The sequence below is a fragment of the Gopherus flavomarginatus genome, chromosome 3 (assembly GCF_025201925.1).
Source record: "Gopherus flavomarginatus isolate rGopFla2 chromosome 3, rGopFla2.mat.asm, whole genome shotgun sequence".
Taxonomy (NCBI): domain Eukaryota; kingdom Metazoa; phylum Chordata; order Testudines; family Testudinidae; genus Gopherus; species Gopherus flavomarginatus.
Genome location: NC_066619.1, coordinates 151,029,340 through 151,056,839, shown reverse-complemented (window position 1 = coordinate 151,056,839; position 27,500 = coordinate 151,029,340). Strand labels below are relative to the sequence as shown.

General features: G+C 42.5%; 1 protein-coding gene across 7 annotated transcripts in view; it reads right to left on the bottom strand.

Annotated features, from left to right (window-relative positions):
- The window catches only part of WRN (WRN RecQ like helicase), a 107,692-nt gene that overhangs the window by 20,844 nt on the left and 59,348 nt on the right, over nt 1–27,500 (bottom strand). For all 7 annotated transcript variants that reach the window (XM_050944972.1, XM_050944971.1, XM_050944969.1 and 4 more), the window contains 12 exons: nt 26,757–26,858; nt 26,306–26,398; nt 21,766–21,907; nt 17,149–17,319; nt 16,972–17,069; nt 14,676–14,751; nt 13,445–13,518; nt 12,212–12,287; nt 11,544–11,656; nt 8,530–8,644; nt 4,806–4,937; nt 56–218 (listed from right to left, as the gene is read on the bottom strand). In XM_050944972.1, coding sequence (XP_050800929.1) covers nt 56–218; nt 4,806–4,937; nt 8,530–8,644; nt 11,544–11,656; nt 12,212–12,287; nt 13,445–13,518; nt 14,676–14,751; nt 16,972–17,069; nt 17,149–17,319; nt 21,766–21,907; nt 26,306–26,398; nt 26,757–26,858 — 1,355 coding nt within the window. The remainder of the gene's footprint in view (nt 1–55; nt 219–4,805; nt 4,938–8,529; nt 8,645–11,543; nt 11,657–12,211; nt 12,288–13,444; nt 13,519–14,675; nt 14,752–16,971; nt 17,070–17,148; nt 17,320–21,765; nt 21,908–26,305; nt 26,399–26,756; nt 26,859–27,500) is intronic.

Sequence of the window (27,500 nt, the reverse complement as noted above, 5' to 3'; positions counted from 1 at the left end):
ATCCATATCCCAATGACTGTCATTGAGACCTTCAGTCTAGAGCTGTGCTTCTCACCTGAGTTGATGGGAGGGTTTTGGATGATATCAGTAATAACCTTCTGAACTTCAGGAGTCAGACCCGCTCGCTCTAAGTCGACTGGGTAGCCAGCTTTCATGGCTTGGGATAAATGAGAGCCGACCACAGAGAGAGGCAGAGACCTGCTTTCACTTATACTCTTCTGGGGAAACAATGAGAGAAGAGATCTGAAGTGGTAAAAGTATATGAGATCTAACAACAAAAGAACCAAAGCCCTCTTTGAATCCCAGCACTGACTCCTCACTTTCTCTATTATTTCAAACATAACCTTCTACTCTTCACTTTCAATGCCTTTCACAGCCTATTCCCACTTACCTTTCATCTTTCATTCAGTATCAAAAGGTTGGCTCCTACCTCCAGTTGGCCCATGGCTCCATCCTTTATCACCCACTTGCTAAATGTTCAAACTAGCACCTTGGTGCTTTCTCCCACGCGGCCCCGCATGCCTGGGAGGAGCTCCCCATAAACATCTGCAAAACCAACTCCTTATCCTGCTTCAAAACCTTCCTTAGGCTTGGTCTAAACTGCACACTTACTTCACTATAACTGTCACTCAGGGATGTGAAAAATCCATACCACTAAGCAACATAGTTATACCGTCCTTAACTCCCCGAGTAGGCAGCGCTATATCATTGAGACAGCTTCTCCTGCTGACATAGCTCCCGCCTCTCGCAGAGGTGGAGTTATGAAGCCGATGGGAAAGCTCTCTCCCGTTAGCTTATAGCGTCTTCACCAGACATGCTACAGCAGCAAAGCTGCATCTGTGCTGCTGCGCTGATGTACATTTGTAGTGTAGACCTGCCCTCAAAAGTCTCCTTTGCTGTGATGCCTACAAAAAACATGATAGTGGTTAGGCTGCTGGTGTGCTGCGACCACTGCCTGTAATGTCTTGATGTTTTCCTGTACTCTCCCTGCCTGTCTGTATTCATCTGTTGTTTCTTCTTTTATGCTTAGATTGCTCTGAGAGGCTCTTTAGGGCAGGGATTGTCTTTTTGTTCTGTTTGTACAGCCCCTAACACAGTGGAGTCCTGGTCTGTGACTGGGGCTCCGAGGCACCATGGTAATACAAATAATAAATGATAATGCATGGTGCTGCTGCTGCTTCACAAACCAACCGCAAGAACAGGAGACCACACAACAAGAACTCCAAACCACATCACAAGGCACATTTTTCTGATCTTTTTCAGACACTGAATCCAATCTGTGAAGAGGTTTCATTTCAAAAGATTATTTCTGGCTTGGAGAGCAACTTCTCAATGTGACCCTGAAATCCCATGCGTAGAAAGGATTCTGCTCCGCATTCAAATGTCTAATGGACAGAACCCAGAGCTCCATCCTTTAGCAGTGGCCACAGGACTGCTCCAGACTCGCTACTAAACTGTCATGGGGCTGGAGCAAAAAGAGACAATGAGCTGTGGCCAGGACCTACATGCTATGCTGGGCCACTGCATCTCCATGGTTTGTGCTCTACCTCTGGTCTGCTTACAATCGCCCCTACACTGCTACAGAGACAGCCACCACCAAGCTCCGCTCTGCTACCTGGAAGAAACAGATCAATCCCTGAGCATGGCAGTCTGCACCATGCAAAGGGAATCATATTTTCACCACATATGGGGCCTTCTATAGCTATTTCTGGGGCTACAGGACTTCACTGGTGATGGAGAGACAGTTTAATGACAATCTAGTAGCTGTAACTGTATAATAGCTCAGCTCACTTGTAACGTTCGGTTTGTTAAAGCCCAAAACGTCCCTCAATAAAGCAGCCAATTATCTACACCTTAACTGCAAGAGATCAGTAAACGCAGCAACCCTCGCTGAGTCCTAATGTCATTGTTGGCACCACCAGAATAGAAATGATAACAAACAAAGTGTTTCAAGTTCTTTCAGGTGGACTCCATTACCCCAATCTTAGGGCAACCTCTTTGATTTTACAGGATAGATTTAAAATTAATTATTTTCCCTGAAAGAATTAGGCTTTATGTTTCTTTTATTGACTTTCCACCAGACAATACACACAGGGGAAATGCAATAATCATAGACTCATAGACTCATAGGTCAGAAGGGACCAATCTGATCATCTAGTCTGACCTCCTGCACAAGGCAGGCCCTGGGCATCAAATTACCTAGCACTAATTGTTCTATTGCTTCTCGTTAATTAGTCCTTGGGCATTTTAATTTAGCGACTATCTGACAAGGTTCACTCAGACACTCTTGGGAGGGACAAGAGAAATTTGAAGCTATTTCAGCATCATACTAACTGATCAACGAGTGATAAAAAGTGAAAAGCTTAACAAAAAAGATATAAAAGCAATGGATTATGGAACACTCCTTCGACAGGCACAAAGCAACATGCCTATTTCTCCCTGTGTGTTATGGCTCTCCGCCTATACAACAAATTAATAAGGAGTTCAATGCAAGCCCCATGTTAAGGTCACGTTATGATTAAGAAATGAAGGTTGGCTATTTGTAAGTGGAGTTCTTTGAGACAGACTCTTGCATGTTCACTCCTGTGATGCACTGACTGGGAGCAGCCAGGACGGTGCCACCTTCTACCAGCAGTGCATGTCAGCACACATCCCTCCCTCACCCCCAGCATTGGGGCGCGTTCTGTGGATGCGGCTATAAAAGGAGGGCTTGGCGCTACTGCCCTCTCAGTTCCTTCCAACTACTACAGTGGAATATACCAAGTAACAGTGACATTAGGACACCGCAGGAGCGAGGAATGCAGGTGGGGAGTGTGAATATGCAGAGTACACCTCAAAGAATTCCGATTACAAACACCCAACCTTCACTACTACTTTGAGTGTCCTCTGCACATTCCCACTCTTGGGATAGTTAGCCAAGCAGTACTGTAAATAAGGAAGAAGGGAGCGGAGTTTTAATTAAATAATGACTGAAGCACCACTCCGCCAAACTGTGCTTCAGAGCTGGATGCCAGATCCAATGCATAATGTCTTGTAAAAGTGTGACTTGAACTGCATGGAGCAGCCCTGCATATTTCAATATGAGGAATATGTTTGGAGACTGCTACAGATGTACCTGTCCTTCTAGTAGAATGGGTTCTAAGAGGACCAGAAGGAGCAAGGGAAGCTTTTTTGGTAACATTCCTCAATACAAAGGCTAATCCATCTGGATAGGGACTGTGCTGAAATGGCCTGACCCTTAGAAGTACCAGGTAATATAAACTAAGAGCGCTCTTGTAAGCAATGTAATCTAGACTCCCTTTTATGCCAATTAGGTTTAGGAAAAAAATGCAGGTAAAGTTCTCCTCTGATTGATACGGAACTCCGAGACTGCCTTTGGAAGGAATTTAGGATGTGGTCTAAGATCACTTTATCTTTATGAAAAGTACTCTGGGGAGGGTGGTCTGCCATGAATGCATAGAACTCACTAATTCTTCTAGCGGAAGAAACTGCTGTTATGAAAAGCTGTTTTTATAGAAAGATGAAACAGCAAACAATCCCGTAGAGCAGGGTAGGCAACCTATGGCACACGTGCCAAAGGCGGCACACAATCTGATTTTCAGCGGCACTCACACTGCCTGGGCCTGGCTACTGGCCCGGGGGCTCTGCATTTCAATTTAATTTTAAATGAAGTTTCTTAACATTTAAAAAACCTTATTTACTTTACATACAACAAAAGTTTAGTTATATATTATAGACTTATAGAAATAGATCTTCTAAAAACTTTAAAATGTATGACCTGCACGCGAAACCTTAAATTAAAGTGAATAAATAAAGACCCAGCACACCACTTCTGAAAGGCTGTTGACCCCTGCCGTAGAGGCTCAAACACGGAAGATATAGGTTATATTACTACTACATTCAAATTCCATGGAGGGACTGGGTCACGAACTGGGGGATACAGATTCAATAAACTTTTTAAAAAGTTTTTCACTAGACTGTATGAGAAGGTGGCTTTAACCTTTACATGAGTATAGACTGCTGCTATTGCTGATAGGTGCATTTTAATCAAGAGAAACAAACCCATTGTTTTTAAGTGTACGAAGTGTTCCAAAACCAGTCGTGAAAGGGCTGAATCTGGGCCAACATTCCTATCCACTGCCCAAATAATTAATCTTCTCCATTTAAACTCTTAACTTCTCTCTGTCCTTGCGCCATCTGCCCACCCCTTGTATGCACTACAGAGATGTGCCTACCTGCTGAGCAGATCTCCAAATCTTCTCTCCTGGATAGAAGAACTATACTTGGGTTGATGCCTGGGGACCTCTCTCTGCTGCAAGGGCAGATTTGCCCTTAAATGCACAAAAGGTCATTCCAAATCACGGTTCCTAGAACTGTGCAAATGGAGTATTTTGTGCACTACCAACTCCCAAGTGCCTGTCTTAGCAATGTGAATAACATGGCTGAGATCCGGGTGCAGAAACAGTCACAGCTTTGGAAGTCTTAATCAGAAAGTTGCACTGATATTTAGCCTTTCAATTTTGCACTGAATTTTCCTGTGGGGCTTTTTCCAGGCCATTCGACTCTTATATGGAGGTACAATGCAAACGGTTTGATTTTTTATATCCAGAACAAGGACATGGTATTCACCAGCCCGGGGCTCACTGGCAGTGTAGGTAGAATTTAAGAGAACAGCAGCAACTAACTCAGTCTGGCCCTCAAGTCTTATGTTTTAACAAGTTTGCAATCTCCATACACACAATATTCCCACCCCCTATTTTAGACAACCAGCATGGCCACATCCCCACCAATGGGAAATAACTTACCAAAGACTGGTTCTTCTCATGGAAAAGCATGTATGTTATGAGCTGTGACTGTGGAAGGGGGCTGCACCCACCTCTCTTCTGGAGGGCTGCCGGCTGCTTTTCCCTAGATCCGCAAGTAGGGAACGTGTCTGTCTGTAAGGCGACAAACAACAGTTAACAGGAATAATACCCAAGAAATCATCCTGTCTGGTCATCTGCTCTGGAATTGGAAATGGAAGAGCTAGACTTTGAGCAAACTAAACTGTACAGTCAGACTGTGTTCCACACATAAACAGTAGGACAGTCCCAAGATGGGTGCTTATAATTCATATGCACACGCACACACAGGTGTGCTGAAGCAAGCTATGGGATAGTCTGTGTAACATACCTGAGGGGGTCCCAAAATAACTGGTGTCTGGACTGACACACACCAGATTGGCTTGTGAGTTTCTGAATTATAATCATAGAATAGCAGGGTTGGAAGGGACCTCAGGAGGTCATCTAGTCCAACCCCCTGCTCAAAGCAGGACCAATCCCCAGACAGATTTTTGCTCCAGATGCCTAAATCACCCCCTCAAGGATTGAACTCACAACCTTGCGTTTAGCAGGCCACTGCTCAAACCACTGAGCTATCCCTCCCGCCACTGCACTGTTAAAAGAGTTTGATACTCCTATGTACTGTAATACACTCTGTATTACAGTATAATCTTTTATTTTTAAATAAATACATGTTTTTGTGTGTTCTAAGTTAAGACTTTTTTTAAAAACTTGACAAGACTCCTTCTCCCAACCTCATGCCACACACACACGGTTCTGCCTCATAGAAGGGGCGAACACAGCCTGCATCCCAGCAACCTGATCTGTGAAGCAGAGAGAAAACTCCTCATGACCGTGAGAAAAACTCATCTCTAACCAACCACAGACAATTCAGCAGGCACTCTTCCTGCCTGGACGTATCTTCTGGTTGGGACTCTACAGACGCTACAGTGGAGAAGAAGAATCCTTTCACCTCTAGGGTAGCATAAGAGTGCAAAAACTCAGAATGTGATTTCTGCCACTGGCAGCACAGAAGCTCCCCTGTGCTTTGTCTGTTGCCACAATGATCAGTGAAGAAAGCACACTGGGACAAGGTGCCACCATATGGATAGTAATGGACAGAATAATATCTAGCACTTTTCACCATTAGATCCCCAAAGCACTTCACAAAGGACGTCAGTATCATTATCCCCATTTTACAGTTCACAAAACTGAGGCATGGAGCAGTGAAATGACTTGTCCAAAGTCACAGCAGATCAGCAACAGAGCTGGGAACAGACCTCTGACCTCTCAAATCTAAGTCCAGCACTCTGTCTACTAGGCCAGAAGAAGGGAATCATAAGGTTCATTGAGAGTATTGAAAGAGTGGGTCCACTGGCCAAAGTATCCTTCAGAACAGTCAGGTCCACCGTCTCCCAGGATGGACCAATAAAATGGGAAGCAAAGGTGAGTCTTGCCCTCAAACCAGGCCAGGCAATAGTCTGACCATGACAAAGGCCAATTCCATATGTCTCAGTCTTCAACCCCAACCCAAATATCAAATCTGAGATGTAGCCAACTTTGTGTGCTGAGTCAGAAACATCTGAAACAGTCCCATGGTTGTCATGGCAGCAATGAGATAATGGACCCATCCAGACCAGTTATTTTTTGAAAAAGATATTCAAGACACTGAGGACAATCGCCTCAGTGGCTGAAGCACCAAACCAGACAGGAATTAAATCAGCTCAGCAAGGAAACCTGAGTGAAGAAAGACAGCATGTACACCAGCACAAGCTAGGACCTAGGACTCAAAAGGGACACTGACAGCAGTTCAGTGATGGTGTTTGTGTCTGTGTCTGTGTGTGTGTGGAGGGGAACCACCTACATTTAAGATCAGATGCGAACAGCACAGCCCCAGGACTTCTGCAGTCCTCCCTATAATTAAAAATATCCATTACTTTCCACTACAGATTTGCCAGCCACTATGTTTAGGACCACATCCTGCAGTCTGCCTTTACTGGAAGTTTTGCCTGAGTGAATAACTGCAGGCTTTGATCCACGTTTAGCACCACAAATCAATACCATTTAAAAAAAATAAAAAAACAACCAATGGCTAACAAAACCCATTTTGCTTGTTTTCAAATATGAACCATTGAAAGTCAAGAGCTGGAACGCTGATTTTATATAAACCAAGCCACTCTGAAGAAGAGCATTGATGACAAAAGAGCTCAGTCTGCAATTCACCATGAATCCTAAAAAACAGGCTGCATAGTTACTAGCTATTTTAGGAAAAACTAGATGCTTGCCACACACTATTTTAGTGAGTTTATATATGATTTCTGAAAGAATGGAAAGCAAGCTTGGGGAACTGGTGAATAATCAGGCCTCCTCTAGGTGTAACAAGATGTGTGCATTGATGCCATATTCTGAAGATTTCATTCCCAGAACTGGCTGGCTAGGAACTACAACATTGGTGTACCCAAGCACAGACTAATTTCTAACCTCTCCACTGCTGCCATCTGGCCTTCCTTCTTGGGGAAGTAACAGTGAGGTTCCTTTCTTTGTTACCAGCAAAAGAAACCTTGTTGTGGAGCTCATCTTACAGCAGGTATTATTGTTCCACAGCTGCCAGGAGGAGGATGGGGGATTAGGCCAAATGTTTACTTTCTAGTCCCTTCATCAGATAGAGAGATCAAGCCATGCCTTGAATTGCTGAGGCCTACATGGGATTTAGATGAGAGTCCCCCCCACCTTAGGGATGAGGGTCTCAACACCCCAGGGTTTTGCTTGTTCTCCAGGCCAGCCACGGCCGTTAATCTGTTCCACAGGTATTTATATAGAACCTATCCAGTATCATTATGCACTGTGTAACCTGGAACTTCTGGATCAAAATGATTTCCACTGCATATGTGAAGAAATGAACAGCTACAGGCATAGATGCTGGAACAAGAGGTGCTGTGACACCCCCTGGATTGATATGGTTTCCCCCATACACAGGGTTTACAGTTTGGTTCAATGGCTCTCAGCACCCCCACTGTACACATTGTTCCAGCGCCCCTGGCCACAGAGAAGCTTGTAGTCATGACATGCCAAGCCCAGGGTGTGGAAGATCAAGTTTACCCACTAATCCCAGTAGCCATTTGTCAGTTACTCAAGGAGTGATGAAGATAGCCCCTTGAGTAACCTACTGGATGCTTAGCTATGATCTACATGAGACAGTCGTATCTCAGGAGGGCACCTACTTCACCACAGATAGATTGGCTAAGAGAAAGGAAGACTCCTTAATAAGAGATGGGAGAAAGAACATGGGAAACAGGAGAACATGAAGGGAAAAACAAGGGCATGAAGAAATGAAAGGAGAGGAGTTGATTTGTATTTTGAAAACTTCTTAAGAAACCTGTTTAGAAGCACACTTTCTCTGGTCTACTCGTCACCCTCCACACTGCCAACCAAACGAGCTGGATGCCACTACCCAGGCCCAGCAGTTTCTTGCTGCAGGGGAAGCACAATCAGCCCTGAGGAGGAGTGAGAGGAGAGCTTTGCTCAATATCAGCAACTTGAGGTGATTCAGGAGGACTGTTCACAGGCTACAAGAAGAGTCCTGTCCTATAACTGGAGGAAGGACCGGGACCATGCCAGAAAGCCTGAAAAATGGGACTTGTAAATCCCAAGGTGAGGTAGATCATAAATAAGGAAGAAGCAGAAGACCTTGCTGAGGGAAAAATCTTACCTCCAGATTATTTTCATGGCAAAACTCCTTGATATCATCCAGGAGAGGAACCAACATGGCAGATTTTGCTTCAGATACGCCATCAATTCTCTTCACATTTTCAACTGTCGTAGGCCTATTTCACAAAGAACAAGAACAGAATGGAGAGTTACCGGGCTTTGCTGGTTTATGTTTTGGAACATGGAGTATAGGACAGAACAGGAATGACAATCCCCACTTTAACCACAGATTACACTGACAGGTGATTACTCTGCCATCACAGCACTGTCTGCATTTTAGTCATGTTATTTTTCTAAGTTCTTATAAAAAGGTCTGTGGAGGAAGTGTGTAGCTTTTTGCTAGTGCTTAATATTTTTTGGCACATACATTAGTTCTTAGTTGCAAAATAATGTATTTTTTTTTATGTTCTGTCATGGAAAACTTGCTATAAACTGGGCTTCGACCACTTGCAGGAGTCAAAAAGGGATTCCCTCCACAATGTATTTTGGGTTTTCTGATTTTATTCCTATGAAGCGTCAGAGATGGCCACGGCTGGAGGCAGGACACTGGACAGGGAAGACCAGGGCTCTGTGGTGGCACCAAGCATTCAGTCTCTCAGGGCTCGGCTGGCTGGTTCTTGCTCACATACTCAGCGTCCAACTGATCACCATGTGTGGGGTCAGGGAAGACTCTTCTCCAGGTCAGACTGGCAGGGACCTTGGGGAGTTTTCACCTTCCTCTGCAGTGTGTGGGTATGAGAGTCACTTGCCCAGGTCATCTGGGTAAATCTCATCTATCGTTTCCCTGCCATGCAGGGACCTCAGGCACTTGTGCACCTCGGTCCCTCCTGTTCTCTCCCAGTGACACATTACAGCCTTGTCTCCTATGGACTGTAAATCTTTAGTATAATTTTTGATTGTTGGGTTTGGTGAGAGGGTGGTAGGTGAAATTGGTGGCTTGTGATATACAGGAGTTCTGACCAGATGATCTGGAAGTCCCTTCTGGCTTTAAACTCTTGTGTGTTTGTTTACACAGCATAATAAACCTGTCTGTGTGACCTGCATCTGCAGACTCAGTGTTTCCAAGCCTGCACTTGAATGTCCATACTGCACAGAAAACCCAAGCCTCACACTTGTGCTGGCACATCCATACTACACTATGCAGACCCAATCACAACTTCAGCTTCTGTAGGTGAATACCATCATAACCTGGGTTCCTCGTGCCCTCACCAGCTATGGCCACTCTATGGATTGGATCATAGTGCATTATGGGAGAACTTGTCCGTCTATCCCGCAGGAATTGAGCAGAAGTGTTTTGATGGTTTTTGCCTACAAACATATCCAGCTGAGCCATTTTGTGTCTGCACGCTCCCAGCAGCTGGCGCCATCAACATGGATCTCGACCCCGTGAAAGAACTTCTCCACCTCATGCTGTCAGTCCTATTTAGGGACACAGGCAGGGTACCTATGACTTTGCGTTAGGCAACACACTGCAGACCCATTTGCAGTTGTTATATGCTGGGTTGTCTTCCAATACTTGCTTTTATAGTGGGGAATCATGTAAGGAAGCTCATTTCTTCTCTCTTTATCTTTCTGGAGACTTTTACTGTAACACCCTGATTATTCATTTGTAGTACAGAAGTGCACAGAGTCCCTGGTCAGGTGACGGGGTAAGAGACAGTCTCTGTCCTGAAGATCATACAATCCAAATGAAGACAAATGCAACAAGCTAATAAAACGAACAAGCAGAGGGTGCAGGGAAGGAAGGGTTGAGCAGGGTACACTGCTGCTTGCCCTGCACCCCATCCCCTCTCCAGCCAGCCGGAAAGGCATGGTTACAAAGGCTGGATACAAGCAAAATTTGCAGGTTTTACTTTTTTTCCCAAAGCTACAAGCAAGGGGCATATCTGATGCCCAGGCCCCTGCTGACCACCTGCCTAGTCTTTACCACTTGGCAATTTACCATATGCAGCTTGGTGAAGTGGGTTGTGAAGAAGGAAGCTACTCTACAGCTAAGTTCAGGGAGAGGCTTCATGCATAAGTAGTGACTTGGAAGAAAGCATGAATTTGCTCGTGGGAGAAGCTGATGAATGGACTACGAAGGCAGATATCACAACATCACTGGCGATGGTAAAGGTTGCATGACAAGATACTTCAGAAACAAGTATTGTAACAGAGTAATTCATACATGCAGAGAAATTTCACCAGTACAGCTAAACCAACATAAGCAATAACTGCAGTGCTGTTCTATCTGCATAACACCTGAGTTCACATAGCTCCATACACATGTTGAATGGAAGTAGCTACAATATCCTTGGTGCTAATAAAAATGCTAATAAACTTTACAAATACATTTTCAGAACTTATGTGATCACAAAATTCAGACACACACAGCAGAAGCGTTCAGTTTGAGGAGTTCTTCCTGCACCTCTTGATAGCCCTCGTCCAGACTAACCCGCGGCATCGGCGGGTTAAAATCGATTGCTCGGGGATCGATATATCGCGTCTAGTCTGGACGCGGTGTATCGATCCCCGAGCGCGCTTACATCGATTCCGGAACTCCATCAATCCGAACGGAGTTCCGGAATCGACACGGAGAGCCGCGGACATCGATGCAGCGCCGTCCAGACTGGTGAGTACCTCGATTTTAGAAATTCGACTTCAGCTACGTTATTCACGTAGCTGAAGTTGCGTATCTAAAATCGATTTTAATTTCTAGTCTGGACGTGGCCATAGTAACAGTCTACCAAAATGAGAACCCATTAAAGTTTTTCTTCAAAATTCAGTCAGATTAATATTTCGGCTGATGCAGAAAGTTACTGAACTGGAAACGTGGAAAAACAGAATTCCTCAATATGTTCATGTACAACACCTAAAATTTATGGCACATGAGAAGTAATGCATCCTCCTGAGGTCCCTTCCAACCCTGATATTCTATGATCATCATTTTCTGTTACTAACGTGGCTCGAAGGAATGAGGATAAGACTTCAGAACATCTTTGGACTTATGTGTAGTTTTCAAGCTGAAGACTTTACCTTATCTTGGCCATGTCCACCAGTATTTTATTAGTTGCCAACACAGCCGGAGGAATATCCTTCTCACTGGCTAGCTTCTGTCTGGCTGCCAGCAGCTTGCCATATAGAACAGTCTGTAAAGAACAAAGCCAAAGTATGAATACATGTAAGGCATTACTTTAAAGAACACTTTAAGTCAAGGACTTAAACGTGATTGAAGTATGGGAAGAAAACTTCTACATGAGAAAGCAAACTAAAGACCCAAAATAAAACAGATAAGCAATCAGAATCTAAAGCGGGGTCCCCAACGCGGTACCCGCAGGCGAATGCGCCTGCATCCCTGCTGGCAGTCGAACATCTGCCGAAATGCTGCCGAAATTCAGCGGCATTTCGGTGGATGCTCGACCGCCACCACGGTCCTTCGTCTAGCACCTGCCAGACGAAAAGGTTGGGGACCACTGATCTAAACCATATCCACACATAGTGTTTAATTATCATCAAGGACTCCAGTTCTAGGCACCTTCCTAAAGTTTAGTATAACAGCTGAAAAATCCAGTTTAATAACAGTTTCTCTGGTTGACACTTTGGAGGGACAAGGAATGGTCTCTAGGATTGTGTTAGATGTACCCAAGCACAATTTAAATGCATTTCTTACACAAGCAGATACCCTTTCTGTTTAATAGACTTACGTGCAGTTCCTTCTCTCTGGATGAAACAACAGGTTCTGGGGACTTCAGTTTGATTGGTGATGGCACCAAGTCACTACTAAATTAAAAAAAAAAAAAGTGATATTGATATTCCTGTTAGATCAATGTATCAATTCATTTTGCACCAGCTCTGCTCTGCTGAGATTGGTAGGTTTGGGAGTCCTAGTGTATATGAGTCAACCAGACCTGTGGTCTCAGCCAGTTTAGTTGCCATTTGCATTAAAACACATCTGCACAGACACAGGGTCCACACTGGGAGTTACCCTGGTATAACTACAGCAATATAATTAGACCACTATAGCTATGCTGCTACATTTCTCCATTTACACCATGTCTACGCTGCATACCTTACAACAGCGCGGCTAGGCCATTACAGCCATGCCGTTGTGAGGAGTGCAGAAACAAATGATTCTCGCATTTTATATTATCCTGACCCATCCAAAAAATGTATCACATTTCCAAGTTATCAAAAAATAGAAACTAAGCAAAAACCGAGTGACCAGCAGAGCAATCTGGAATAAATAAAAGTTATTTATAGCCTGGTTTTTAATTAATGTTTGTTATGTTTATTGTTCTTGCATTTGGATTTAAAATATCAACAAATGAAAAAGTATCTTAATTTTAGACCCCCTAACATGCCCCTAAAATCAAACCCAAAACAGACTTATTTAACTGTGCATTTAAAAAGGCTCATGGACTTGAGCAGAAAACAATGCCTGTTAAATTTTTTGCATGCTATAAATGTTCAGTTACTGGTTCAGTTCAGGTAATCAACAATAGAAGTATTTTACAGTCACTTTTTTGAAACTAATGTGGGATGCTTTAAAGAGCCATTTAACACACTGTAACCCTACCTACTTCAGCACATAACCTAATTTACATTTTGTGACATTTTAGCACGTCAAGTGAGGCAAAATTAAAAGTGTTCACCCTAATTCACCTATCAAAATTATTTGCATTCGTAATGCTGTTTTACTAGACTTTCAGAGGGACAGATTATACAATGTTTCTTAAAGGTTAAATGAAGTCTGGCACCCGTAGAGCACTTACTTTCACACTAATGATTTAAGACATTGAAACGAAAAGTTAAGTTTACACCAAACACAGACTTACTTTCTTCTCTGATAGTTGCTCTACAGAACCACCTTCACAACACAGGAAAGAACGAATAAGTAGAGAAAGAGATATGAGCAGAAATAATTTAGTCAATTGTACCTTTCATTTGAGACACTGCCTCTTGCAGAAATTTTACTTGCTCCTTGATAAGTAAACATTTCCTGCAAATATGTCTGTTTTAAAAATAAAAAAAAATACCAAGTCAGAAAATCAAAGACAGTATCCACATTTTTCCCAATACAAATATTAACAGTAAAATATTCATTTAGAATTTTATACCAATCTGTTTAAAAGATATTCAGTGAAGAAAGGGATCAATTTTTTTCAAAACACACTACAGTCTGTCGCATAACAAAAAATTCTTTCCTCTTGGTATCTGGTGTCCCTCTAGTACATTATTACAAAGATACACCAGACATGAGTAAAAAGCAGCTGTGTGTTACAGTATATTGATTCTCATTAGAAAAGAGATTTTAAAAGTTTCTAACCTTAGTCACAGTATAAGAGAAAATTGTAATAAAATAACAATTTTTAAAAAGACCGCCAATTGGAGAAGGATGGCAGGAGAGAGATCACTTGATCATTACCTCTTAGATTCACTCCCTCTGGGGCACCTGGCATTGGCCACTGTCGGTAGACAGAATACTGGGCTAGATGGACCTTTGGTCTGACCTACTATGGCCGTTCTTATGTTCTTAATTTACAGAATCAATGAACACACACTTTATATAAACAAGTCACTATGGTAAAATATATTCATGTTGAGAAAAACTGAGAAAATCTAAGAAATTTAGAAGTAACGTTCCCTCTCAGCCCCTTGCACTAATGCAGGCATTGGAGTTTCACCCCATTTTCCAAAACCCCTTAGAAACTGTAGTGGTGGTCTTTATATTTAGTTTATGTTTAATTTAATCCCAGATAAATAACTTAATCCAGAGTTATGGCTGAGATTGCACTATACACAGTGTTACAGCTGTTTCTCATTCCCTCATTCCACGTCATCTGTAAACATTTAGGATTACAAAATCCCGAGGAAGGGATTGTGATTTTCCATGTCTTTTGTGAAGTAGGTAGTGCATATTTGGGTGTTAATACTACACTTCACCTTCACACATTAATGTGTTCAGTGTACCAATTATTTGTTCACCACACAACTATCATACAAACGATTTGTAAATCCTACATTCTGTACTGCTTTACTGTGCATCTTAAGCTTTCAAATATGTGGAGAAGACTTTATAGCTAGATATACTGATCTATTAGCTCACTTGCCCGTCACTAAAAAGAATAATGAAGTGGCTGATGAGTAATATATTTCTCAAATACAGACCTGTTTCTCTGGTGTCAGCTTTATTAACCTCGTATCTGGTGAACGTTGTCCTGCAACTGAAGTTATATGTCTATTGCTGTAAGAAAACGAATTCAAATGTATTCAAAACATATACAAAAAAAATCACTCTTTCATGAAGGCTGACATTTCAAAATACACCTTGAGAGAGGATGGTTTCAGAATACAAAGAGCAAAGAAAGGTTACTGGAGTTCTTTGCAATTTGTGGCCCACCAAAGATTTTTTGCTAGCTGCATCCATTGGTCCACATTTGCGCGCTTCTCCTCGTGCTCCAAACGGAGACATAGATGGTGGCATGGGCTGAACACCTCTCCAGTTACCTTTCTACTGCAAATAGCCCTTGCAGAAGGCTCTGCAGCAGAGGGGAAGGAGGGTGTGTAGTGGAACAGATAGGGACCACACACCTTGAAGAACCTGTTACTATATGAGGTAAATTACCCTCTTTCATCAAGTGATGGTCCCTATGTGCATTCCACTCTGGGTGACTCACAAGCAGGATTCACTGAGAACAGTGTGAGGAACCCTGCTGTAACATCAACTGGAGGATTACTCTGCTGAAGGAGGCATCAGCTATAGAAGCTTGCACTGAGGGTAATGAGCAGAACCCCAACTTTCAGCTTTACAGATCTCCAGGAGAGGGACATCCTTAAGTGAAGCTACCAATGTAGCTTTGGTCCTGGTTGAGTGGGCCCCCACATCTTGTTGGGGAGAGGTAGCCATTAACTCATAACACATCAGGATGCAGCCCAGAAGTCTCTGAGGAGAGATCGTTTCACCCTCACATGCTCTGTGAAGGATACAGTCTTGGGAAAGTTTAAAGGATTTAGTCCTTAGCAGGTAGAATGCAAAGGCCTAATGAGCATCCACAGTGTGAAGTTTTCTATCCTCACTGGTGGCATACAGCTTTGGAAAGATCAGTAAGTGAATGGTCTGATTTAGATGGAATTCCAAGACTACTCCGGGGGTGAATTTTGGGTGTAATCTCAGGGAAACACCTACGGAAGAAGATTGTGTACAGTGGATCGGCCATAAGGGCCACCACTTCACCTACTCCTCTAGCTGAGATGATGGCAACAAGAAAGGCAACCTTTATTGATAGGTGGACTAAGGAACATGAAGCTAAGGGCGCCTCCTTAGATGACACAAAGTACTACTTTTCTGCTGTTTCTGGAGCACGAGCACAAGTGGCCAGACTGTCTTGGCTGGTTGTAAGGGCTTGTCTACACCAGTGGCTCCAAACTTTTTTGATCACTCATCCCATCAGTAAAAAATTTTTGAGCACACACCTTCTGCCATGCCAGCTCTACCATTTTTGCCTAAGCAAAGAAAAACAAAGACCAAAAAGGTGCTCCTCCTTCCGCACACCCCCAAGGATCCTCTTGCGCACTTTGAGCCACTTTGGAGACCACTGGTCTACACTACAGCTTATGTCAGTATAACTTATGTCATTCAGGGGAGTGAATAAGACACCCCCGAGCGACATAAGTTACACCGACCTAAGTCCCAATGTGGACAGCACTCGGCTGGCAGGAGAGCTTCTTTCACCAAGATAGTGAACACCTCTCAAGGAGGTGGTTTTATTATGCCGACGAGACAGCTCTCACCCGTCGGCGTTGAGCATGTTCACCAGACACGCTACAACAGTGCAGCTCCACTATAGCGCTTCAACTGTGGACTAACCCTTAGATGGCATCATTAATGGGAAGTGCTGCCTAACGGGGGACCAGCTCTCCGGAGAACATCCAATCGTTTATGAGGGGTGTCCTGCACTTCCTCCAGAAGGAAGTATGTGCGTGACCCTCCTCAGAAGATTTTGAAATTCCTTGTCTGGGGAGGAAGATGACAATCCTGTTGGAGCTGGTGGTTCCACATGTTCAGGTTCCTCCTCTTCCTCCAATAGTTCTTGAAGAGGTTCATGATGTTCTCTGCATGGAGAGGGCTGTCTACACTCCCAGTGAGATCACAGAGATTTGTGATGTCACATATATGGATCCCATAGCCCCAGTAAGGCCAGTGTGACAGGTAATATGGAAACTGGGGTAGTCCCCAAGGAGGAGGGAACCATTGATACCAGTGATTCTCAGGAGTATAGTCCCTCTTATGCAAGCAAGACTGTGCCCAAGAGACACACCCCCTCCTCCCCCCAAACAAACAAAAACAAAAAACCTTAGTGCAGAAACCTCCTCCTTGGCGCAGGCAGTCTCCAGTAGCAGGATTCACATATTTATTCTCCCAGCATAAAAGTGACACATGCATAATATATATGAGTGTAGTTACCTTTGGGTGTGAGGTTTCCTTAGATATAGTTCTTCACTGGGCTGTAGCAGAAGCGTCCGACACAACTCATTCCTAGCTTTACAGAGCCAGTCTCTACCCTGTGGGATACAGACCAAGTCACTCAATTTTACGTTCCCAAAAGAAACCTCTGACAGAAAGGTTTTACAACAAGATTACCTTCTTAGTAAGCTCACACAGAGTTGCAAATCTGCTTTGACCAGAAACTTCTTTAAGGAAACCTTCAGTGATGAGCTGTCGGCCCAAAGCCTTCCACCAATTCTCTGGCCAGTCCTTTCCACTACCAAAGAGAGCGTGAGTTCGGTACTTGTCTGGGAGACGCTGGGAATTCTGAAATCATTCAACATTTTGGTCAGACTCCTCAATTCCTAGAAAAACTGCTCCACCATAACTACCGAAGCACAGAAATAGCCATGCAGTCCTGTACCAATATAAACCATCATTACCAAAACGAGGAACTGAAAGCTGAAGAAGACTGAAAATGCCAGAACTATGGGAGAACCCGTCCAAAGATGAGAATATGTTTGGCAGGGTCATTTAATACTCATTAAAAATGGCTGAATTTGAAACTATTGAATCTGAATCCTTCTCTTTGTTCGTTGTTACAGCAAGGGCCACGCCAATGCACCTCACTGCTGTCACTTGGAGTAGTGACAGGGTACTTTCCTCTGTGCCTATTCATTCCACTTCGGGGCCTTCTGCCAAGACTGCCTAAGGACTGTGGCCACAATTTGCCTGTCTGATAGGATCCAGGGCCACCACTCCCACTAGCATCTCCTGAACCCAGTACAGAGAAGATCCCCAATTCTGAAAGCACAAGGACTCAGGTTGCATCCCTCTTCCCTCCTCCTCTTGGGTGGACTGCAGAGAAGAGTCACAGACTCCAGCTGGTAGGGCAGAAGCAGCCAAAACAGAGACTGTTGCACTGGGGGGGACAGAGTAAAATGAGGCCCAGCAGGGGCCACCCTTCTCCCAGCACCATTCTGGACCAAGAATGGTGCAGGGGAGATGCTACATGCACACACTTGGGGCACTAGACCCAGTGGCTGTGGCCTCAACAAGCCAGCAGCCAAACTGGGGATGGAGGAGGCAGGGTTTGTAGGCAGCCCAGCAGAGGAGAGGTTTAAGGAGGGTTTGAAGGTGGATAACGAGGTAGCTCTTTCCAAATTGATGGGCAGCATGGGAGAAAGCATGAAGGGGCTTGTTTGAAAACTTTGTCAACATCCTGATAGTGGATATGAGATAATAGGTCGAGACAATAGGGTGCGAAGGGCCGGGAAAATGAAGATGTTCGATGTGTAGAGATGGGAGAGCCAGTGGAGGGATTCAAAGAGGGAAGTGACTTGATCAAAGTGATGGGCTAGGAAAACGATCCATGCAGCAGCATTCTCAATGTATCAAGACATGCAGGCAGTCTCCAGTAGCAGGATTCACATATTTATCATGTAAGATGATGGCGTACCAGGTGTCTAGGGAGTAGCATCATTCCACTGTCCAGGAGACTGAGTCAAGGGCTAGTTGCGTGGAGGGCAGAATTAACAAAGGGGAGTATCACAGATTAAGGACTCTGTGGGTGACATGTGCCAGTTCCTGCACTAGAGACAGAAAAGGAAAAAGGCACCTCCTCCGGGATATGTCTGCTCCACGGTCATTCATGCCTTTGACATCCAAACAGAACTACTTCAACGAGCCTACGTGCATCTTGACTACCTTCAGCCATGGCAGACTGCATGCACATACCTGCTTATTTAGTGATCCCTGCCATATGCAGCAGATCTCACCTGCGCTCTGCAAACTGTACTGTCCACCTACCTATTTGCTTCTGGGTACAATGCAAGGTGCTGACTTTTATCTACAAAAGCCCTCTAGGGTATGTGTTTCAGCTACCTCACAGACTCTCTCCCCCAGTGCAACATCTTCAGACAAAAGTGACAGAGTCCTGCGGCACCTTAAAGACTAACAGAAGTACTGGAGCATCTTCAGATAGTTCAGATATTTGTGCTGTCCCCAGATTTGAATGCTGAGACACTGGAAGCAGAACAGTCTCAGTAGAGACAGAGTAGTTCTTCTGAGGGTAGACGTTTGGTCTATTGGTTATTTCAGTTTTTAAATGGTTATATATGTGCCCTGAAGGAAAACGGGGAACATTTTTATAAAAGTTAAGCAAACAAAAAAAATTCTGTAAATGCATTGATACATAAAATCACAGGACTATCAAACAACATGAGACACATTCCTGATTTGCCTATCTGTGAGAGAGACTGTATTCCAGGAGCAGCTTGCTCCATTAAGCACTCTGTCAAAAATGGAGAACTCACCTGTCCTAATCTGAGATTAGCCACAAAACAGATGAAAGCGGCCTTGCTTAAAGGCACATGTGCCGATTGAGGAGTGGAGTTCCAGTGGAACTCAAACACCAGACACCAGAAGTCACAGAATCAGAGAAACTTAGGACTGAAAAGGACCTTGAACAATTTCTGGGGAAAAGGTAAATTGTGAATTGAGTAACTGCACAGAGCACCACATTTGTGTGATCCTGCTGAGATCACTGAAACATGTGCCTTATACTACTTCTTGCCAGTCCTTCATATTGTCACACTGAGATACCTTCAGTCAATTCTTTTTTTCTTGCTGATTCTTGCTAGTTCTTTATCTCTTATATTTGATACAATTCATATGTATAAAATATACTGGAAATTTGGCTGCTGATCTGCAGATTCAAAATTTGTTTGCAAAACTGGAATGAAGCAGATATTTATGTTCCTGATTTTGTTTCTGTAATGCCTTCATTTAAACTTTTTCATTTATGGATTTTTGAACTTTAAAAAGAATGGTCTTTTATTTACAGGTACTATACCATATAAATTATTCTCTAAAATATATATTGTAAGGATATGTAATGTGCAATACTTACTTTCAAGACGTGCTCACTGAAAACAATACTTGCATTTAAAATACATAAAAATGTGTAATACAATGAATTTTTCATCTAGTTTTACAAGATACTGCCATATAAATAGAACTAACAGTATTTCAACTGTAACTGGCTGAAACAATGACTAACATCTTAGATATTATTAAATATTAGAATTATGACGAAAAAGTATTCACAAAAAGATTTTGGAGCCTAGAGTATCTCACAAGAAAAAAGTACCCATGTTATTTCAGTTTATTAATGTGGTCATGTTCTAAATTTGCATATTTTTCTAGCAGTGGTGGTATAAAATTTCAGTCAAGGCAACTTCTTAATTTGAAGCTTCCCAGGAGGACTTGTTCAGTACCATATGCTAACTCAGTTTTCAAATAATAGGTGAAATCTGATCTCTCTTGTGACCCACCTGAAGTCTGTCTAGGAGCCCACCTGTACCTATTTGTTATGAAAAGACACTGCTAGGTTAAATAAAATCCAAGACAACACAATTCTTCATGAACTTCACACAAACTTTTTCAAGTATTTAGATACCTTATAGTGATATGGATGGGTTATTTCCTAGGATTTTCTAGGATATTTTGCCTTATTACACAACTTTCAAAGTCTTATGAACACCTTTTACAAAAAAAAGAAACATTATAGACAGAGTTGAGCTGAAGTTTACAGCTGGAGATAATTTTCATTACCATTTACACTGCCGTTTGAGGCACCCTGCAACTTTCACATTATAAAGCCTTCTAACGTTAAAAAAACAAAACAAAACAAAAAACAAAAATACCTCAGAGGCATATAAACTGTGATCCAGATATTTTATTAAATATATCAGTGCCAAGTTTTTAACATGAGTTATTCCTAATAAAGGGGAAAAAATTAATCAAGAATTTAAATAAGTAATTTTCTTCCAAGCTAAGAACGCACTCTTTTTCAAAATGTTTGTTTTGTGACTGTCTTCCTATTTCATTCTTCAGTGATTCTTTTCCCCATAATGTTTAAAAAGCCTTTACATGTAAAGATCTGTATAAATCATTCAATGCGCTTTGCTTCAACCCTACCCATCAGATTAAGTTAGCAAGACAAAAGTGCTCATTAACACAAGCATAATCTTCAGCTCTACTCAATCATCAGTCAACAGGCTAATTTAGAGAACAGAATGATGTATTCTCCCTTCACTTTGAACAAACAGCCCCTTTTAGTGTTAAAGTTACACACCTGCATGGAGAGGGGAATACCTCCTCCCATTAGAAAACTATTTCAGTTGCTATAAACAATACAAGAGATTAAATTGCAGGTAAAAGGTTCGCAGGTAGTGGAAAAGTTTTGATAACCCCTCCAGTATTAGAGGTTACTTCCACCTGTTCAAAAGTTAACTACAAACAACCCAAAAAGAGACAGTCTAGAGGTTTAGAGGCAGCTCAATACACTGCTAAGTACAGGATCTTAGTTTGGATGCAAGCTCTTAGGCCAGGAAGGGCTGGGAATGTTGAATGTTTAACTTTTAGAAAAAGGAGCCTAAAATTGTGACTTCTTTTGGACAGAGACCATCAACTAATTCTTTGTACACAGTAAGGGCCCTGGTCTATAGACACTGCTGCTATACAAATAGCCCATCATAATAATAAAGAGCAGCTCCAGGGCTAACACACCAGTGCTGCTGAATTAGTCTGTTCAGCCTCTCTCTAGAGGAAGGTGCACTACATCGTAAGACTGGCCTTTCCTGGGGTTAGGGAGAGAGGTACTATTAAGTGAAATGTGTGTATTGTTTCTGGGAGCAGGAAGGGGGGTGTTATCACAGGAATGCTCTCCCTCCACCCCGAAAATACACAAGGAATTTTAACCACACTTACAGATCCTCGGAGAAACAAAACCGGAACTCTAGTTCCAAACTTCTCGTCTAAGGCCTTCACTGCAGACATCAGCTGGAATGCTTGGTGACCGAAGTCCTGCAAACTCTCTTCTGAGTCACTGTTAATAGTGCAGCAATGAGTTCTAATATGCACAAGAAAACAAAGAGTAACTGCCAAGTGCTAAACACTCAGAAATAAGGGGTGTTATTGATTAAACTATAGTTAAAAATATAAAGCTTACGCTTGAATTAAAGCTTTTACATTTAATTATGCAATTAAATATACATTTAAATGCAAAAATCTAGTGTTCAAGATACAAAAATCAAAATTCCATGAGGTAAAACTGCGTTGGCAACACTAACTTGTGCCTGAAGACTTGTAGCAGAGTTAGCACTGTGTGAACAACTCTTAACCCTTAACATCTTGAGTATTCTAGTATGTTACCCAACAGCTTTCAAGTTGCTTTTAAGCTACTTTTTGCATTTAACTACCATGGGGTTAGGGAAGTCCTGAGAAACAAGTTTTATGTGGATTGCAGCCACAGTTCTCTTCAGGTACATGGGGGAAAAAAAAAACAGAAAAAATTAAAAGCAGGTCATTTGGTGGGAGTGGGGAGGGCTCTATCTCTCAAACAACCTCAAAATTAACAAAAACTTAAGCCAAGATCTGTTACTGGCATTGAAATTTTAAAGCCAACGTGACTTTGCATGTAGGGCACAATGAAAAATCATCTCTAAAATAAAATTCTGCTCTAATCATAACTACAGTGCAGCTAAGGGATTATCCCATAATTTGCAAACAGACAGGAAGCATGGCTGCACTGATTACTTTCTTCTGAGAGCAGCATAGTACATCCAGATTGGTGGTTTTCAAACTTTTTTTCTGGCAACCCAGCTGAAGAAAATTGTTGATGCCTGCAACGCAACGGAGCTGGGGATGAGATGTTTGGGGTGTGGGAGTGAGGGCTGCGGGGTGGGGCCGGGAATGAGGGGTTTAGAGTGTGGGAGGGGGCTCTGGGCTGGGACACGGGATTGGGGTACATGAGGGGGTCAGGGCTTTCGGCTGGGGGTGCAGGCTCTGGGCTGGGGCCAGGGATTAGGGTCCTGGGGTACAGGAAGAGGCTCTGGGGTTTTTTTGGGGGGGCTCAGGGCTGGGGCAGGAGGTTGGGGTGCAGGCTTACCTCAGCTAGCTCCAGGTCAGCGGCACAGCACAGGGTGCTAAGGCAGGATTCCTGCCTGTCCTGGCACCGCGGATTGCTCTGTGCCCTGGAAGTGGCAAGCAGCAGGTCTGGCTCCTAGGCGGAGGTGCGCAAGCAGCTCCACATGGCTCTCGCCTGCAGGCACTGCCCCCCACAGCTCCCATGGGTCAGTTCCCAGCCAATGGGAGTGCGGAGATGGTGCTCAGGGCAAGGGCAGCGTGCAGAGCCCCGTGCTCCCACTCCCACCTAGGAGCCGGACCTGCTGCTGGCCACTTCTGGGGCACAGCGCGATGTCAGAACCACAGCGCGACGTCAGAAGCTAGCCTGCTTTAGCCAGGAAGCACCACTGACAGGACTTTTAACAGCCCAGTCGGCGGTGCTGACCAGAGCCTTCATGACCCAGTGCCTTACATTCTGCAACTCAGTACTGGGTCGCGACCTGCAGTTTGAAAACCACTGATCTACATGCCTTATACCAGAATTCTTACACTGCCAGGGAATACAGACACACAGTCTACTACAAGTTCAAGAATGAACGACATTTCTACTTCTACAGATGTTATTCAAACACGTAGTGGTCTTATCTCCCCTTGAACATATGTCCCATTAATGTTGATATTTGTTACATGCATGTGTCGAGTAGCAATAGGAGACTAAATCCCAAACAGCAGAGTTAAGAACACCTTACTAGATGTCTAAAAAGCCACAGTCAAGGAAGAAGACTGTGTTGGTTTAAAAAAACAACCTGGTTTATAGCAAATGGATGAAAGGGGAAGTTGACAGTAATGAATATAAATCAGAAATTAGGAATTGTAGAAAATTGATAAGGGAAGTAAAAAGCCATAAGGAGAAATGTATGTAAAGCAGTGTTAAGGACAATTAGAATAATTTTTAAAAATATATTTGGAAAAAAAAGAATCCTGAGAATGGTATAGGTCCTCTGCAAGATGGAAATGATAGAATTATGAGTAATGCAGAAAAGACGGAAGTGTTAAAAAATATTTCTGTTCTGTATTTGGTGAAAAAAAACTGATGATTAGTCTAATCATATGGTGATTACACTACTCTTTTCACTCTACTAATGTCTCAGGAAGAAATTAGACATTTTTAATCACCAGGTCCAGATAACTCGCATGCAAGCATTTTAAGAAAGCTGGCTGAGGAGCTTGCTGGACCATTAATGTTGATTTTCAATAAGTCTCAGCGCACTGGGGAAGTTCCAGGAGACTGAAAGAAACCTAATGTTGTGCCACTTTTTTTTAAAAGGGTAAGTGGGATGAGCTGGGTAATTATAGGCAAGTTGGTCTGACATCAATCCCAGGAAAGATAATGGAGTGACTGATAAAGGACTCGATTAATAAAGAGTTAAAGGAGGGTAATGTTGATTTGCATTAGTTACATGGATTTATGCAAAATAGATCCTGCCAAACTAATTTAATGTCTTTTTTTTTATGAGATTACAAGTTTGGTTGATAAAGGTAACAGTGTTGATATAATATACTTAGACTACTGTAAGGCGTGTGACCTGGCTCTGCATGACATTTTGAGTAAAAACTTGAAAGATATAAAATTAACATGCCACATTAAATAGATTAACAACTGGCTAACTGATAGATCTCAAAATGTAAACAAACAGGGAATAGTCATTGGGCAGGTGTGTTTCCAGTGAAGTCCAACAGGGATCAGTTGTTGGCCCTATGCTAATTTAACATTTTTATCAGTGACCTGGAAGAAAACATAAAATCATCACTGATAAAGATGACAAAAAAGTTGGGGGAGTGGTAAATAATCAAGACAAGTCACTGATACACAGTGACTTAAGATTGTTTTGTATCCTGGGCACAAGCAAACAATATGAGTTTTAATACGGCTAAATGTCAGTGCATACATCTAGGATCAAAGAATATAGGCCATACTAGCAGAATGGAGGACTCTATCCTGGGAAGCAGTGACTCTGAAAACGATTTGAGGGTTGTGGTGGATAATCAGCTGAACATGAGCTCCCTGTGTGATGCTGTGGCCAAAAGAGCTAATGCAATTCTGTGATGCATAAGCAGGTTAATCTTGCGTAGGAGCAGACAGGTTATTTTACCACTCTATTTGGAACTGGTGTGACCACAGATGGAATCCTGTGTCTAGTTCTGGGGCCCACAATTCAGGAAGGATGATGATAAATTGAAAAGGATTCAGAGAAGAACCAGGAGAATGATTAAAGGATTAGAAAACCTGCCTTAGAGTGACAGAATCCAGGAGTTCAGTCTATTTAGCTTACCAAAGAGAAGGTTAAGGGGTGACTTGATCACAGTCTATAAGTACCTACACGGGGGACCAATATTTAACACTGGGCTCTTCAATCCAGCAGAGAAAGGTATAACACAGTGGTTTTCAAACTTTTTTTATTGGTGGCCCTTTTTGCACAGCAAGCCTGTGAGTGTGCCCCCCACTTATGAATTAAAAACCAGGCCGGGAGGAGGTGGAATTTAATTTAATGGTGACTTGAGGCTGATAGCCCCATGGAGCTGACAGCTCGGGACCCCCATGAAACCACCTTGCGACTTCCTGAGGGGTCAGGACCCCCAGTTTGAGAACCCCTGGTATAACCTGATCCAATGACTGAAAATTGAAGCTAGACAAATTCAGACTGGAAATTGGGCATATATTTTTGACAGTGAGCGTAATTAACCACTGAAAACTTACCGAAGGTCATGGTAGATTCTCCATCACTGACTATTTTAAATCAAGATTTGAATGGTCTCCTAAAAGACCTGTTCTAGGAATCATTTTGTAGAAGTTCTATGGCCTGTGTTATACAGCAGGTTGGACTAGATGACCACAATGGTCACTCGTGGCCATGAAATCTACGACAATCAAGCAATATAAAAAAAATTTGCTGGCACATGCAGCTTTTAAACTTTCTTCAGAATTAATTCTGTGAGGCAGATACCAAAGGTTAAAAAGAGGTGAAACGTAACATTTATTTTACTTTCTTCGGGAGTATTACAATAAGTCATTTAAAAAAAATGAAAACATTTTAATAGCAACAGTGATTTTTCGTTACAGGCTTTACTACAATCTGGGATTTGGTGTGGTGCATACGCATTGCCTCCTGTCACACTCCAGTACCGAGATGATAAGCCTACAACAACAGACACTGCTGTTCAAACACAAAAGCAGATTTCAGGAGGCTTTTTGTATTAATCAGAATACTCACAAACATAAATGCACAAAAAACCAGAATATTTTATTAGGAGAAATTAATGGTGTATTTATTTGCATTTGTCTTGTATGTTATAGGGAAGATAGATATTCTAAACACTGTAGTCTTTAGGGAGGAACGTTTACCTGGACCGGCAATTATCACAGCATTTTTCTGTTCCCATGATGCCAGAGGAGGCCTTCCGGAGTTGTTTGTCTTCAAAATGAGACAAGATGATTCTACCCACGGGAATATTGAGAATTAAATAAAAGAACAAGAATTTACACGTTAAATTCATTGCAAAAAAAACAATGAGTTGAAATCATCATCATTAATTGATTCATCTGGGAACCAATTATTTGCACTTGATTTCACCAGAGACAAGGACGTTTGTTTTTAAAAAGTAAATCAGAAGTTCCTAATGCTGGTATTTAATTATGCAAAAGATAGTAAATATCACTTTTTAAACTGAAATTGCATTTTTGCAAAGCATTTAAGTTCTGCAGCTACATCTTCAGTTGTTACTGAACTGTAATGGACAATACTAATTGCGAACTATGGACTTACAGAAAATGTGCAGTAAAATATAATACTCACTTTCTCCTGCAGCTGTTTGAGTTAAGGTACTTCTCTATCTTTGCCGCCATCTTTAATTTGTATAGTCGGAATCCTTCATTACTTATCTCATTTAACAGATATCTGCCGTTAAAACAAAAAACAAATAAGCTTAAACACTTGTCCACAAGTTTCTTTTTGAACTAATAGTGACAGCAAACTCACAGTACCTACCACAGTCAACTTATTTCATACACAGCAGTGGTTCTCAATTTGTAGTTGGACAGTGCTCCACAAAAAGTCTTTCCCTACAGCACAACACACTAAACCTTCAAGATCCCTGCAAGGGGAAGGGGGAGGCGGATGGAGATGGACATGAGAGAGTCCTTTCTGTCATCTTCCTTTCTGTGAGTGTCTTTGTAAGAGAAACACTGACATGTTATCATCAGTGGGAACTAGACTAAGGGACTGCAAGGATAGTGCACTGACTATCTAGAAGTCCAAGCCTGAACAGGTCAGTTTTAGGGAAAGACTTAATTCATGTTGCTTTTAAGTATGTGTTTTCCAAAATAACAACAGGCCCTGTACTTAGCATCCTGACCGCTACCTTCCTTCACATCATGGACCCTTTCAGGGACGCTGGATGGGACCAAACAGAGGACTCTTGGACGCACACTGTGTTTCTGAAACATATCAGTGCATTACGAATGTTTTCACATATATTAAGTGAAGGCACCATATATCAAAACAACAGACTATCTTCGCTACCAGCAAACATTTTAAACC